General features: G+C 33.9%; 1 protein-coding gene across 2 annotated transcripts in view; it reads right to left on the bottom strand.

Annotated features, from left to right (window-relative positions):
• Positions 1-16,124, bottom strand: part of LOC115880976 (flocculation protein FLO11-like) — a 94,740-nt gene that overhangs the window by 19,305 nt on the left and 59,311 nt on the right. For both annotated transcript variants that reach the window (XM_030898324.1, XM_030898329.1), the window contains exon 2: positions 6,213-6,602. In XM_030898324.1, the coding sequence (XP_030754184.1) occupies positions 6,213-6,600 (388 nt within the window). In that variant the 5' untranslated portion in view covers positions 6,601-6,602. The remainder of the gene's footprint in view (positions 1-6,212; positions 6,603-16,124) is intronic.

The raw sequence follows: 16,124 nt of genomic DNA, 5'->3' as shown, positions 1-16,124 counted from the left end.
GGACGCATCGTTTAGCATAGTTTCGACAATATTACAATTGACAAGTATGTCTCCTCCACGATGTGGCAAATGTTCATCTGTCCAACCTTGGAAGGTATTTGCCACATTGTGTGGGACCGGTTTAACAAGGGAAGGTATTTTCGAAGAATTCGAATATTTTTTTCAGTGTATCACCTCCAAAATTAATAGTTTTATTGTTATTATTCGCATTACTTTGACGTCACGCCACATTACGCTGACCGCCAAAAACATAAAATGCTAATGAGCACGAAAAATAATTACGTCAGAACGAACCAGAATTGTCCTTTAACGCAAACAAGGTTTTTTAGGAAATCCACTTTTTTCGTACATTTTTTATTTCGCTAGAGTTCAAAGTTTTCAAGAAATAATAATAATGTCTTTGTCACCTGAAATGAGTCAATTGACCGGATCCGGTACATTGGCGCTGAGTGATCAATGGTGCAAGTAATCAGGTGTTTTTATAATGTTTTTTTTGAATATTATTTGTCGAAAATGATTGGCTGATAAAGAATTGATTATTTTAAACATTTTATTTCGTGTTAAGGTTTTTAAACAGTTTTTCATTTGAAATAAAAGTGTTCTGTCTCACTTCCATTCTTTTTACAATTTGTTGATGAAGATCCAAAGTGGGTTGATGAAGATCCAAAGACCCAGCAGGAATTCATATACGAGAGTGGTATTGGAGCAATTGCCCCATCCAGTAAAAAGTTTATAACTAAGATAAAATTTGGTATAACATAAAATTGTCACAAAACAGTTTCAATCAAAATAGGAAATTCAAATTAAGCCAAGTACATTTTTTCCACAGTAACAATACCTTTCAGCGAAAACTTGATTTAAATTTAGTACTTTATGTCGATATTTACCGAGATCTACTTACTTACTGCTATTACTCGCTGACGAGTATTTGACACGCATCAGAAGATGGTTACGCAAGGCGTTTTCTTTTATGAGCTTTTCTGTGACTGAAAAGCCCGATACGTGATGTTATCTCTCTTCCGCACTCAGGACATTCAAAAATCTCATTACTTTGTTGCCTCTTTACTATTTGGTTGTCGTTGTTAACTGAGTTTACAATTCTCCTGCATTGCGTTCTATTGTGCGCTGCTTCCTCCCACTGATGCTGCATACTTATCCCCTTTAAGTTTTCATGGAAAACATCCTTGTATCTTTTGAGTGGTCCGCCCGGTTTCCTCTTACCCTCTACAAGTTCACCGTAAAGAAGAGATTTCGGTAGGCGGTTTTCTTGCATCCTGCATACGTGGCCAGCCCATCTTAAGCGAGATTTAGTATTCATGACTCCAGCGCCCTCGCAGCCTGCTTTTTCAAGGACTAATATGTTTGAGACATGGTGGTTCCATTTAATTCTTAACAGTTGTCTAAGGTGTCTAACTTGTTTAATGTTGTTAATCTTCCATATAACATGGTGAGGATTATTATTGCTCGATACACTGCAAGTTTCGTTTTTGTGCTCAAGTCATGATTTTAGAAAACCCTGTCTTTTAATTTCCAGAATGCCCTTGAAGACAGCTAACTGTGTGCTGAATTTCCGAGTCGATATTTGCCTTTTCCGTAATCAAACTGTCGAGGTAATTAAATTCCGATACATATTCCAATAGTTCTTCTCCGATTTTTATAGCGCTGTTATGATTTTCCGGGGGAGTGCACATGATTTTAGTTTAAATCGATGTTCAGCTTAAGGTCCAAAGTCTCGTATGCCCAGGTATATGTGTTCAGCATTTCCTGTAATTGCTGTAACGTATTTGCAACTAGAGCGCAGTCATCAGCGTATTGGAGTTCTGTGATAAATTTTATATGTGTTTTTACTCTGAGACTTTTTAGGTTGAACAGACCGCCGTCATATCTGTATCAAACACCCATTCCTCTTTCCTGCAGTTTGCTGTCCACTATAATAGAAAGCGCTGCTATGAATATGTTGAATAGGAGAGGAGCTAGGACACATCCCTGCCTAACTCCTGTATTTGTCAGGAAGGGATGGCTCAGTGATCCATGATGTGACACTCTTGACTTGTTGTTATGGAGGCTTTTACACACGTAAGAATTTTACTGAGATCTACCGCGCGCTACACAACCAACTATTTTACAGTCGTTTTCGATAAATCGCAATAGTGTCACTGTTAATTTAAGTTCTGCTACAATTTCCTTCTAGATTTACTACCTTTAGACAACTATCAGTAGTAGAATAAATAATAAATAACATAAAATAAGCTCAGTCAAGACTGACAAATCCACAAAATTTCATATCAAATTCAAATGTGTCAAATGAATCGTCAAACAGAACTGTCAATGATCCCCACCCTAGGGCCCTTTGTCTGTCTTCCTTGCATGAATACATGGATAGCATTATAATTCTTCCTTAATCTTTTTATTCAAAGATATTTATTCATTTATTTTTGACATTTTTACCGAGTTAAAATTAACATGTTACTTTTAAGGCTGGTTTTTAATATATTTACACTGCGTACTAAACAGAACGAACGTTCTAATACACTTTGAGGAATGTTTGCTTTTGCATAACAGACAGAACAGGTTGATACAATACAAATAACATTTTTCTGAACCCGAACCTTTTTGTTGAACCGCGCACGGTGACCTATGGAGAAAAGGGAGCATTGTATGCTAATGGAAAACGATATTTTTATGTTAGGCAGAGAAGAGGAAATATTTTAGACGCTTACAATACACATAAAGTTTGTAAAGCTTGTTTCACACCGCAGTGATCACAGGTAAGGCGCGTATTTGAAATATAAATATGTATGTAAGTCGAGTGCTGTAAAATATTATCAACCGTTTGATGGTATAAACAACTAGACTGATACAACTTTGATATCTGTATAACTCTACAATTTATTTATGATTTTATATTTTGTAGATAAAAATAATTAGTTATATACATTTGTAAAATCCTAATTGCCAATAGTCCTGAAGAATTACAAGCCAAAATTAACAAACTAAATACAGCCAGCAATAAAGTACTCTTGATAGGTCTCAAAATGAATTTAGCAAAAACTAAAATATTGTACAACGAACAAGACAAATGACATTCTAATAAATAACACAACACTGGAAATAGTAGAAGAATATATATATTTGGGACACACAGCTCGGGATCTCTACTACCAGAAATCAATAGAAGAATTAAGTTAGCATGGAGTAATTATGGAAGAAACTCAATCATATATTCAAATCTAGAATGCCACTTTATCTGAAGAAGAAACATGCGACCAATGTGTACTACCAGTCCATGAGAGTTGTGTACTACCAGTCCATCACAGAAACCTGGACACTTAAAACGGACTTTATAATGAAACTGCAGGTCGCACAACGCTCAATGGAACGAAATATGCTGGGAATAATCAAGAAAGATTGTAAAAGAATAGAGTGGATACGACAAAAGACCCAGGTAATAGATATCATCCACTGAATCAAATCCCTCAAGTGGCAATGACCAGGACACTTAACAAGAAGGACGGACAACAGATGGACCACAAAAATTGTATTTACCCACTTGGAATTTACGAATTTACCAATTTGGTACCCACGAAGAATTATGAGACCAAGAGGAAGACCAAACCTGAGATGGTACCATGATATTAGGAAATTATCAGGGATAACTTGGGCCCGCATAGACAACATATTGAAATAAAAGTAGTAATTTACAGGTGGTACCGATTTAAAAATAATGCAATATCAAAAAAAAAACGTCAATGATACAGACATCTGCCCCGAGGCATCTTTTGCTAGTTATTTAGAAGTGTGATAGCAAAGCAACCGTCCATCACTGCAACGCTTTAAGTCGTAAATCGCATAACACCTGTATGCTATGGGCTCATCCAAGTCTCATTCATCGTCTTGGAATTTTTAATTCATGCTTTAATAATAAAAAAGTTAATAGATAAATTTATCTATTAATTTTTAATTATTTATAGTTAAAGACTACTCTACAAAACAAAGAAAATTAGATATTGGGTAGAAAATTTATTATATTTTAGTAGACCTAAGTCAGTAATGCGAACCAGTTAACTGATTTTTGGTGACACGCATCTTCAAAGATATAAAATATCATAATTCAATATCTGTCTCTCATAACGGTCATAGGTGGTTATTAATAATAATATTATTATTTACGTTAATAAAATAACTTAGTTCTGAAACCAGACGTATGAGACATTCTCTGTGTCGGAGAAATATCTTTAGTTTTGCTTAATTCCTTTTGAGACCCACTTTAATGCTGGCTGTATTTAGTTCGTTAATTTGTGCTTGTAATTCCTCAGGTCTATTAGCAATTAGAACTATATCATCAGCGAATCTTAGAGGGTTAAGATATTCTCCATCTATTTTTAATCCTTTGTTGGTCCAGTCCAGTTGACGGAAGATTTCTTCTAATATGTTGCTGTAAACAGCTTTGGGAATATCGCGTTTCCCTGTCGTACTCCTTTGCCTGTAAGAGGGAATCGGGTGGACAGCTCAAAAAGTACAAGGATATTTTCCATACTTAAAGGAGATAAGCAGCGTACAATAGAACGCAATGGAGAAGAATTGTAAACTCAGTTAACAACGGCAACCAAAAAGTAAAGAGGCCACAAAGTAGTTAGATTTTTTAATGTTCGAAGTGCAGAAGAGAGAGTATCCGATACAGCACGTATCGGACTTTTCAGTCACAGAAAAGCTCACGAAAGAAAACGCCTTGCGTAACCATCTTCTGATGCATGTCAAATACTCGTCGGCGATTAATGGCAGTAAGTAATAAAGTTTTGTTTTAAACTTTGACTTAAAAACACTCTGTATATCTTAAGACATATCAATAATTCAATTTAATATTTCTTTCCCATCTCGCATTCCAAACTGTAATTGAATGTAAATGAAATGAACGTAAATAGCCAGAGAAACTTGTGCAATAGTGATTGATGATTCTCTACAACGACAATAAAGGCCTGAAACAGTTCATAGATCGCTAACAGTATTAATATTATGAAATGTCATTAATCTACTGTCCTGTTACACCAAGCTGTAATTATATGACGCACAATTACACAGGGTATGCCAAAAAGTGGAAACAACTGGGAACTGGCACTGCAAAAGGCATATATATATATGCAGATAAGAATCGATTTTTTCGAATCGATTCCAAATAAAACGAAATAGTAGACGACAGTACAACTTTAACGCCTCTTCAAAAAAGTCTAGTACAGTTTTTGCACAAAATCATCTGGGGAAACAATATTTGACCTTTTCAAAATTTACGTGGGATTTACTATGTCCCGCGTTCCAATGCACCACACTACCACACGGTATAAGTTCTACTGTATTACAAACCTATAGGGAAATTGGAACAACTTTCATTGCACGTCATCAATGACACAATGCGTCGTCTTATGGAGTTTGCTGGTGGTCGTATTATGATGTGCAACCAAAGTTATTTTAATTTCCCTATAGATCATATATTTATACCTACGTGGATAAATCAACGCCATAAATTTAGCATTAATAAATATGTCTCCAACATCACGACATGCAATTTTCAAACCTTCTTTATTGCACTTATGAAACGTTCAATAGGTTTGTCTTTTCCGTGGACCTTACCTTACTTGATTTTAAAAACTGTATTAATTACTCTTTTATCAACCGCTTGTATATAGCCAAGAATGCAAGTGTGTTCAGTAAGAAGTTAATTTGAAGTTTGTGCAATTATATTTCTATTTTTCTCTTTGTTGGACTTTCTAAACACTCGTGAAAATGACTAGAAAGTGTTTGGTGTTGGAATATAAAGATCTCCGAATTATCTTTTCATAGGCAAGTAAAGTATTCATTGTTCTTTTATTTATATTAAACCACATGCATACTTTCTGGTTAGATTTCCTAAGAATATTGATATTCGTACGGAGTGGCTAAATATATTTTTTATATAATTTAATTTTTGTGACAGTAAACGTTCAATTTATTGTTCAAATATATGCATTTTACAAATTAATTTTTTTTAAATTAATGTTCAAATTTGGCCCGTGGACGATAGGTCCTCGACAAGGATAGTAGTATAGTAGAAGCACCACGTGTGCAACAAAAAAAGAAGATAAATGGAAGTCGTTAATATGTTTGCGACAGTTTCCATAGTGATTTACTTATCCTCGTAAGTATTGTATGGTCTAGGATTACAAATCAAAATAAATTACCTGCAATATACTCCGTCCCATTAGACACAACACCCCTATCCTTCCCATCATCCTTCTTCCCATTCCTCACCACCACCTCCGTATCCTCGTATCCAGGATTATTATAACCTCTTTCCATCTTATCCACGTCGTTCTCACCAACCAGCCGTTCCTTGATATCGAGGTTGGCCGTGGACATGTAGTGGGTCTCTTTGGGGTTGTGGTGGGCGCGGCCGTTGCGGTACTCGAACTCGTCCTGGTGGATGGGCAGGGTCACCTCGTTTTTGTGGTAGTACCGGGTGTCCGGATGGCCGTTCGGGGATAGGGCACCGTCTATGGCAGTGCGGATGACGTCATCGCCTTCGCTGGTCGCTGTGTCGTGGGTCGTCGAGGAGCTGTCTGGGTCCATTCCTGTTAAGAGAAGAAGAAGGCCTATTACAATTATTTATATATTAATCTTCTATATTTTAATATTTAAATATGGAATGCCTAAACTCTATCTAAAGAAGAAAACATTCGGCCAATGTGTACTATATAAGAAATAAGAACAACTCCACAATTTTCTTGTAAGATTCAATGGTTTGACCGTGCCAGAGCATAGCTTAACGGCTTTCCAACGCTGCTTCACTTATAACTCCGTCACACTTTATAACACATTTTTTAACTTTTTTTCATCTAAATCACTAACAGTGTTTCGAAGGGATGTCAAGCAGTCGCTGTTGAATAAAAAATAGTGTAAAATCTATATATTGTTATTTTATTTTTTATATATTTTATTTAAATTGTTATATTCTTGTTTGATCTATGATACATTTTCTTGTTTTTATGTATGTACGGTATTGTAAGTAATATACTGTTCCTAGGGGTATGTTGGGTTATGCCTGTTTTTCTCAAGCTAGACTTCGCCCATAAGAGTTGTAATTATCTGATATACAGGGTGGTCCGAACTGTATTCCGGAAACTTCGGCAGCCCATCCTGCAGATAAAAATAAGTAAAAACGTTCATATAAATGTATGTCCTAAAATGCTTCATTTCCGAGATACAGGGTGTAGAAGTTTCATTTTTATTTCGATTTTTTGCAAATAATTTCTGAAGTAACGTCAATATTTGGATGAAAATTGGTGTCTGGGAGTTTTTTGACATGATAATTTTTTTTTTTTAATTAAACAACCTATATATTTTTTTTTAAAGGTCAAAAATCCATAGATTTTCTATATACCTATGCGCTAACTGTTTTTGAATTATTTCGGTTTAATCAGCGTATTAAAAAATTTCTTTCAATAAAATTCTAGACATTTTGTAATTAATTGTGTCTTCTTCTTCTTGCTGTTGTAATAGAATCGGTATTGTCAAGACTTAAATATAGGAATAGTGAATAAAAGTAACAATTATATTGATGAATAGAAATAAAAGGAAAATGATAAGAACCTTATGAAATCGAAATTTAGACACACAATCTTCGTTTTCGATGTTTACACATTATTCAATAAAGAGAAATTGATTAATCGGCAACCTCTTTCACTTTTTACCATATAGTGCGTGCTAATTGACTAATATGCATATAGATATTTCCCTTTTAATAATAATTAATTATAAGTTATTCATCTCTAGATTGGAATTTAGTAATGAAGCGTATAAAATTATGTAAAAATTATAGTTAATCGATTTTTCTATCTTCTATTTTTTTATTTCGTAGGTTATCAAATAGAAAGAATAGTATAATATTGTCTCCCAGATAAAGACAGCGTTTACCCGCATTGGTATAGTAGTATAAGTCTATCCAACGAGAGATGGTATTCAAGGTATTCATAATTTCAATTCCAAATATCTCGAGAACCATTACTCGTAGCGATTTTTACCAGAAGACCTTTTCTACGTATAAAACGTTGTAAATGTATTTTTTTTACTCTGTAGTTTTATACAGGTACGGACGAAAAGTTATTACTCTTCAAACCAGTTAAAAAATATGTAGGTGGTGTCCTCTCATCAAAACTCTCATGTCAAAAAACTCCTAGACACCAATTTTCACCGAAATATTGACGTTACTTCAGAAATTATTTGGGAAAAAATAGAAATAAAAATGAAACTTCTACACCCTGTATCTTTGAAACTAAGCATTTTAGGACATACATTTATACGAAGTTTTTTACTTATTTTTATCTGCAGAAGTTTGCGGAATACAGTTTGGATCACCCTGTATATGAGAGACTATTATTATTATTTTTATAATGCAACTGAAAAATATGCAAGTCCGACTCGCTCTTGGTGAATTTTTTTTGGTTTTATATTTTGCATCAGCCCGTTTATTGTTAATAAGTAATAAGCTTTATCAGCTAATCTGAGATGGCGTCGTGATTTTACAAAATAACACCTCTTTTAGCACAAACCACTAGCGCTCTTAATTAGTTTTGAGTGGTTTTACAACATATTGGCTGGCCTTCGATGCAAATGGAAAATACATGAAACTTATCTTTTTCAGTTTTTAGTACCTACGCATAAAATTGCGTAAAATATAAGGTACGTATGAACGTACATAATGTCTTGAAAATTATCGGAATATTAAAGAGCCGTTAAATATGCAATGCATTGAATAATTTCAAGAATGTCTGGGATGCAATACAATAAGACCTTTTAATTTGAAGCCATAATACAAGAAAACGTGATCGGATTAAGTACACACAATACCCAAATGTATGATCCGTAATGGAGTAAAACCATTGATCCGGAAAAATCAGAATGTCCATTGGAGAAAGAGACAAGGGCATAGCAAGGTCTTTATCTAAGGACCTAATTCTTAGGACCTAATAAACTGCAGCACTATGGGTTCAGGGGAACATCTCTCGAATGGTTTAAGTCATATCTGAGCAACAGAAGTCAACTTGTGAGGGTGGATACCACGTTGTCTTCTAGCAAGCCAATAGAATGTGGAGTACCACAAGGCTCAGTACTAGGCCCTATTTTGTTTCTTCTTTTTATTAGCGACATTGCTAACATAAACATCAGTGGCGAAATATGTATTTTTGCGGACGACAGTAGCTTCACTTGGAGCAACAAAGACGTCACGGCACTTATACACGGATTATATCAAATGACTTAATCACCGTTAAATCTTGGTGTGATTCGAACCTCCTGAGTCTCAACATTTCTAAAACTAAAGCTTTGTCGTATAAAAACTCGCTGCAGCCTTTTGTACAACACCACCATTGAAGTCGTAAAATCTGTAAAATTCTTAGGGCTTGTTGAAGACAATTCTCTGAAATGGAATGGGACATGCATATCGAAGCTTTGTCGAAAAAAATGAGCTCTGCCTGTTTTGCATTAAGATCCGTTTCTAAGGAGCTTAACTTGTCAGTGGCTAGAACTGTTTATTATGCACTTTTTGAGTCGCATCTCAGATATGCCCTTCCATTCTGGGGTACGTGTTGTGCTACTCAATTTGACCACATTTTCAAGCTCCAGAAGAGAGCTGTTCGATATTCACTGGGACTAAACAGCAGAACTCATTGCCAGGACTTTTTTAAAAAATTAAAAATATTAACTCTTCCTTCCTTATTTATATTTGCATCCGTTTGCCTAATACGTAAGCATGTATCAGCTTCTCAAGAAAGGCCATCTCACACTTATCCGCTCAGGAACGCGGAGCAAGATCTTTATCTACCTACCCCACGCTCAGAGTGAGTTAAAAGTTCAATATTATACAACTCGAAAAAAATGCACATCACCTGCCATTTGAAATCAAATCCATAACATCATTTTCTTCATTTCGCAAAGCACTGAACTCTTATTTACTAGACAAGGCTTTCTACGCTGTAAATGAATTATATTTTGATAATCGAATTTGATCTTGTACACACTGGTCTAATGTTTGCTATTGCTATATTTACTAAGGACATCGAAATAAATTTATTAAAGGTCATTGATATTTACTATAAACTAACTAAATATTTTTGAATGTTATTTTTATTTTTTTATTCTTTGACATTGTAAACATTTATAAATGTTTATTTTAAACAATAAGACTGACAATTATTTGTATAATGTTTTGTATTATCTTTTGTTTGTTTGTTTGTGTAACTTGTTTGTTTACTTTGTTTGTTTAGTTTACCTTTGTCTACAAATTGAAAATTTTTTTGACAATAAAGGCATTTATTTATTTATTTAAACCACAAAGAAATTGCTAATACTTAGCAGGAATAAAGTGCGGATTAGAACAGGTCTTTTGACAGGACATCTTTCTTCTTCTTCTTTCTCAGCCTGGTTCCATCCAGTGTTGGATATAGGCCTCTTCTAGGTTTTTCCATGCTTCGCGATCTCTAGCCAATCTTATCCATTGTCTTCCTGCCGCCGTTCTGACGTCATCAACCCATCTCTTTTTTGGTCGGCCCACACTTCTTGTTGTTCCCCTAGGTCTCCATAGAATGACTTTTTGGGGCCATCGGTCTGGATCCTGTCTTGCCACATGTCCTATCCATTGCCGCTTCAGACTTGTCACTATTTTAACAACATCTGTTAATTTTGTTTTTGACGTATGTGGGTGTTCCGTATTTTTTTCCTAATGGTGACTCCCAACATGATTCTTTCCATGGCTCTTTGTGCTACTCGTAGTTGTTCTGCTGTTTTTCGGGTAATTGCCATAGTCTCTAAGCCATACGTAAGCACAGGTAGAATGCAGCTATCGTAAGTTTTTTTTTTAGGTTGATGGGCACCTTTTTATCCTTGAAAATATCGCTCATATTTCCAAATACTACCATGCCAAATGGATCCTGCGTTTGATCTCCGTATTTTGCTTCTCTTTACCCAGCTTGATTTTATGACCTAAATATATATAATGGTCTACGTTTTCAATAAAAACGTTGTCTACGGTAATGTTATGGATATTGTTGCTCATTATCTTGGTCTTCTTCAAGTTCATTTTAAGACCAATTTTTTGGGATTGGTCATTCAGCTCCTTTAGCATGGTGTTCAGTTCTGGAATGTCGGTGCTCAGCAAGACAATATCGTCCGCGAACCTAAGATTACTAAGGTGTACCCCATTGATGTTTAGACCTCTATTTTCCCATTCTAATTTCTTGAAGACATTTTCCAGTGCCAGTGTAAATAATTTGGGAGAGATGGTATCTCCTTGTCTCACGCCCTAGCCGATTGGTATTTTTTCTGTTTTGAGGTCATCGCATAATTTAACTTGGAAGGTTGCATTATCATTATTATTAATGACAGGACATATGACTGTCAAATGATCCCTAAACAAGCTCAACTTATACTAAGGAAATCTTTGCAGCAGACTTTGCGATAAAGATTCTGAAACAGCGGAGCACATGTGTCACTGCGAGGCTCTGGATGGCAACTGACACTTTCTATTTGGGAAAGCAACAGGCGCAGGCGTAGGGTTTCCGGCACAGACGACCGGCGACCCCTTCATATTGAGCAAAAAAAAATCACGTGCAACCACTAAAATCCAAGTCAAGATTCTATATCTTTGTAATAAAAAACAAACGTTATCTTAAAATATTTTACTTTATACGATTCTTATCAACAACAATAAGCAAGTTAATTATACCTCGACACAGTCATTCAACAATATTGACTTTGTAAAAAGGCGGTTTAAGTATGCCGAATTTGTTATTTAAATTCTTATTAAATACATTTTTAATTTAAAATCAACAGTAACAGTAGTTTTTTCTTTATTTAACCCGGATATTAAAAAAATATTTTTACCACGATGAAAGCGACATATATTTTCGCTAACCTAACAGAAAGTTAATGTCTCCGGTAAATATTATGCTCCAAGTGATAATTACATCAACGTTTGTTAAAAACGGACAAGTATGGACTTTTATTTAAATTCTTCACTTCAAGTTGACTTATTGAGATACAGCCACAAAAAATGGATACTTTAAACTCTTGAAGTATTTTAAAGTTCAATATACAGGGTGTGCCTTAATGACATGCTAATATTTAAGGGGATACTTTTCTAAGAGAAAAACTTCACATGAATTTATTTATTTATTTAACGTATGGCGTACATGGATTTAATTACAACATCAAATGTATATATTCAAACACAATATAACATGTAAACAGATTGTCACAAATTGTTAAAATAAAACTGGAAATCTAAAAATTTATAAAAAAAAGTTATACATAAAACATATTCCAAACAGTACACTTAAATTTTAAAATCGAGGCTATTGATCCAGTTCAACACGGTGTCTGTGGCTTCAAAGAAATCACTCGCTTCTCCGCAGTCACAAGTCGGTGATCCGGTCAGTCCCCATTTATAAAAAGAATCACGACATATGCCATGAGACGTTCTTACCCTGTTGAGTACCTTCCACTCGTGGCTGGGCAGCTCCATCCCTGGTAGAGCTGCTGTAGGGTCGATGACATAAGCTGCTTGATCTGGTTTCAGAGAGTCCCAGTACTCCCTCCATTTATCATTTATACTGAAGTTTTCTCCCAAAAGTTGTTCTGCTAATAGTAGTGGGGGGGATCTAGACTTCAGTCTCCGCAGACGGGCATCTGGCAAGTCGTTGTGGACTGGAAGGTGGGGATTTGATAATATTTTCTGGTATTCCTTAACGAGTCTTTCCTGTCTTCGAATACTGGGAGGTGCAATATGACTCAGAGTGGGTAGCCAAGGTAGAGATGTGCTTTTTAAACAGCCGCTGAATATATATATATATATATATATATATATATATATATATATATATATATATATATATATATATATATATATATATATATATATATATATATATATATATATATATATATATATATATATATATATATATATATATATATATATATATATATCTTTACGTGGCAGCTGTTTAGCCAAACTGGAGCGCAATATTCAGCAACTGAGTAAACTAGGCTGAGAGCTGATGTTTTGTTCATATGAATGTATGTCCTAAACGTCTTAATTTCTGAGATATAGGGTATAGGTATTTTTATCTAGGGGGTTATTTGACTTTTTTAAATTTAAAATTAAAATCCTAATCTGTCTATTATACCAGAGATTTTCTTTTGGTATTTTTGTGTGATTTTCATGTTCAAAGCAAAGAACATGAAAATCACTTTGTTTTGAACGTGCATCTTTTCTTCGATTATTTTTTACGGTTTCAAGGGGTTCCGTACCCAAGGGTAAAAACGGGAACCCTATTACTAAGACTTCGCTGTCCGTCCGTCCGTCTGTCACAAAGGTCTATCTTATGAACCGTTATAGCTAGACAGTTGAAATTTTCACAGATATTGTATCTATGTTGCCGCTATAAGAACAAATACTAAAAACAGAATTAAATAAATGTTTATAAATAAAAAAGTACTTTAACTAAACGTTATCTTTTAAGTAAGAATTTTACATAGAATATTTCAAGTATTATGAATACAGTGGCCGCGGGGTTAAAGGGTTAGGACTTTACGCTGCTATGAGGTTGGAGCCGTAAGTAAGGCAGGTTCGAATCCTAGTCAAGGCGACTTTTTTTAATCGTTTTTTTTTAATTTTTACATATTTTTACATATTTATTTTTACTTTTTACATATTTATTATTGATTAATACAATTTTTAGTAATGTGTTTCTTCATTTTTTTTAAATTACTTATACGCGCATTCAAAATTTCAGCTAAATCGGAAAAAGAGTTTATAATAATATAGTGTCTAATGTATAGAATGAATGGTACGGAACCCTTCGTGCGCGAGTCCGACTCGTACTTGACCAATTTTTTTGATTGTTCTCAATTGCCTTATTTTGTCGGAGATTTTTGCTTTTGAAGAACACATTAATTTTGAAGAACGATTAATATCAATTTTAGCATTAAAGGCTGGATTTGTGGAATCGTGGAATCGTGGAATATATATTCTATCATGAAGTTAATATAAAAGATATAAAAAAATTGCAACGTTATAATATAAATAATAATGTGTACTTCATATTATGAATACAGTATGGGCAGTAGTCAAACAGTAGTGCAGTAGGTAAGTGGGTAAATACTTTGAAACATAAAACTGTTAATAAATAAACAGGAAACGATATCTCATTTCAAGAAAAATGTCTATTAAATTAAAAGAGTTTAAAGGAATGCCAATGCAGACCGATGATTCAAATATATCATTTTCAGATAATGCGAAGGCCGGTATTCTTATTTAATTTTATTACTTAAACCAACATTCTTTTTCTGGAATTAGTAATAATATATCACTGTTAATTTATTAAGTTTTGACATGTCCTTTTAGATTTACTATCTCTAAAAATAAAACCAATGTTAAAGAAATAAAAAATAACATAAAATAATCTCAGAAAAGCACAAACAAACTTTCAAAATCAAATATAAATGTATCGATTGAAACGTAAAAAACTGCCAAAAACGAGGGTTCATGATGTCGATTTTTTCTTTAATGCATGATTACATGGCTACCATTATACTCTTCCCTTAATCTTTATCTACAAATAAGGTTATTTATTACTTTAAATATAGAATTTGACAGATACTCAAGAGAAACAGAGAAAATTGAATACATATACCATTTTAATAGTTATTTTTTATACAAGAAGATAAAATGGTATTTTACGATAATGCAATTTTATCGTCGTGTATAAAACATCTTTTTCCATAGCGAGTTGCGTTTTAAAAAATATTCAGAAATTATTATTTCAAGGAATTTATTACGAGTAGAAAAAATATTGCGCTGGGTTGGCGTTGGTTTCTATGTAATTTGACAAATAAATAAAGCTGTCTGTTTAGCTGTCAGTTTTGAGTAAATATTTTTTAATACTCTTTTGTTGTGCTTTTGTGTCGATTGCTGATTGGAGTAGTCAGAAATGGCTCAAAACGAAATAAGTAAATTACAAACAGATATTCAGGCTGAGGCGACAAACGCCATATCCAAACTACTTCGATTTAAATCCCGAATAACTTATGAAAAGGAATACAAAAATTTTCAAAAATGGAAGCACTTAAAAACGTGCGAGAAGAAATAAAGTTTTTAACCTATCCTCGCTGTTAAAGTATCATTTAATCTACCCTTGCGGTTAAAGTACTATTTTATCTATTATTTTTGATAGATATAAGGCAATTCTAACAGTTGCTATGAAAAAAATATAATTATAAGCTAAAACTTGGCGCCAAAGTCAAATTCTTTCACGTAAATCATTAAATAAAAATTCTCATAATTATATGATGTGAACTTTATCTGTGACACTGTACGTTGTCAATAAAGAAACACGAAATTATTGTATTTAGTAAAAATTAAAAACCAGTTTAGATAATATATGGTTCGGCTGGAATTTGAACTCGATTACAGAAACAACATTGTGCAGAGCAACAAAAATTTATATTCGCTAATCGACACAAAGAAATTGGAACACAGGCTAGTATCTCAAGGCGACCGTCCACCTCTTTACCACCTTTAAATTGCTTGTCTACATTTATTAACAGCGTTCGGTATAATAGCCGTCATTAGATAGAACAAAAATGTTGGTTCGTAATCATTTCTTCCAGGTTTCAATGTTCTTTCCCGGTTAGAAAAAAAAATACATAACAGCAATGATAATTATTTTTTATTAATTATTGAAATCTATCAAACCAATCATAAATCACATTATCGATAATAAGTAATTGATATACACCTTTGTTTGAAGGTCACAATCAATGGTGCTATTAAAAAAAGAAGTCGGAAGTCCGGATTGTCCACATGGAACTTGGAAAATCGTACATTTAAAGAAACCTTTTTTAGAAATCTATTGGTCTTTCCTTTATTATGATAACTGTGTTGCCCTAACCTTTATTAAAGCAACACAGAAGGCTGCCATCCCTTTAGGTAGGTGCTGAAGGATGTGTAGAAGAAACTGGGGACTTAACTCTAAAATGACCTCTATGGTTATACACAAGCGTTGCAAGACCCATAATAACCTACGGATCGGTGATGT

The sequence above is a fragment of the Sitophilus oryzae genome, unplaced genomic scaffold, assembly GCF_002938485.1.
Source record: "Sitophilus oryzae breed Bouriz unplaced genomic scaffold, Soryzae_2.0 scaffold_1107_pilon_pilon, whole genome shotgun sequence".
Taxonomy (NCBI): Eukaryota; Metazoa; Arthropoda; class Insecta; order Coleoptera; family Curculionidae; genus Sitophilus; species Sitophilus oryzae.
Note: the sequence above shows the minus strand (reverse complement) of the source record. Positions and strands in the feature narration are given on the sequence as shown.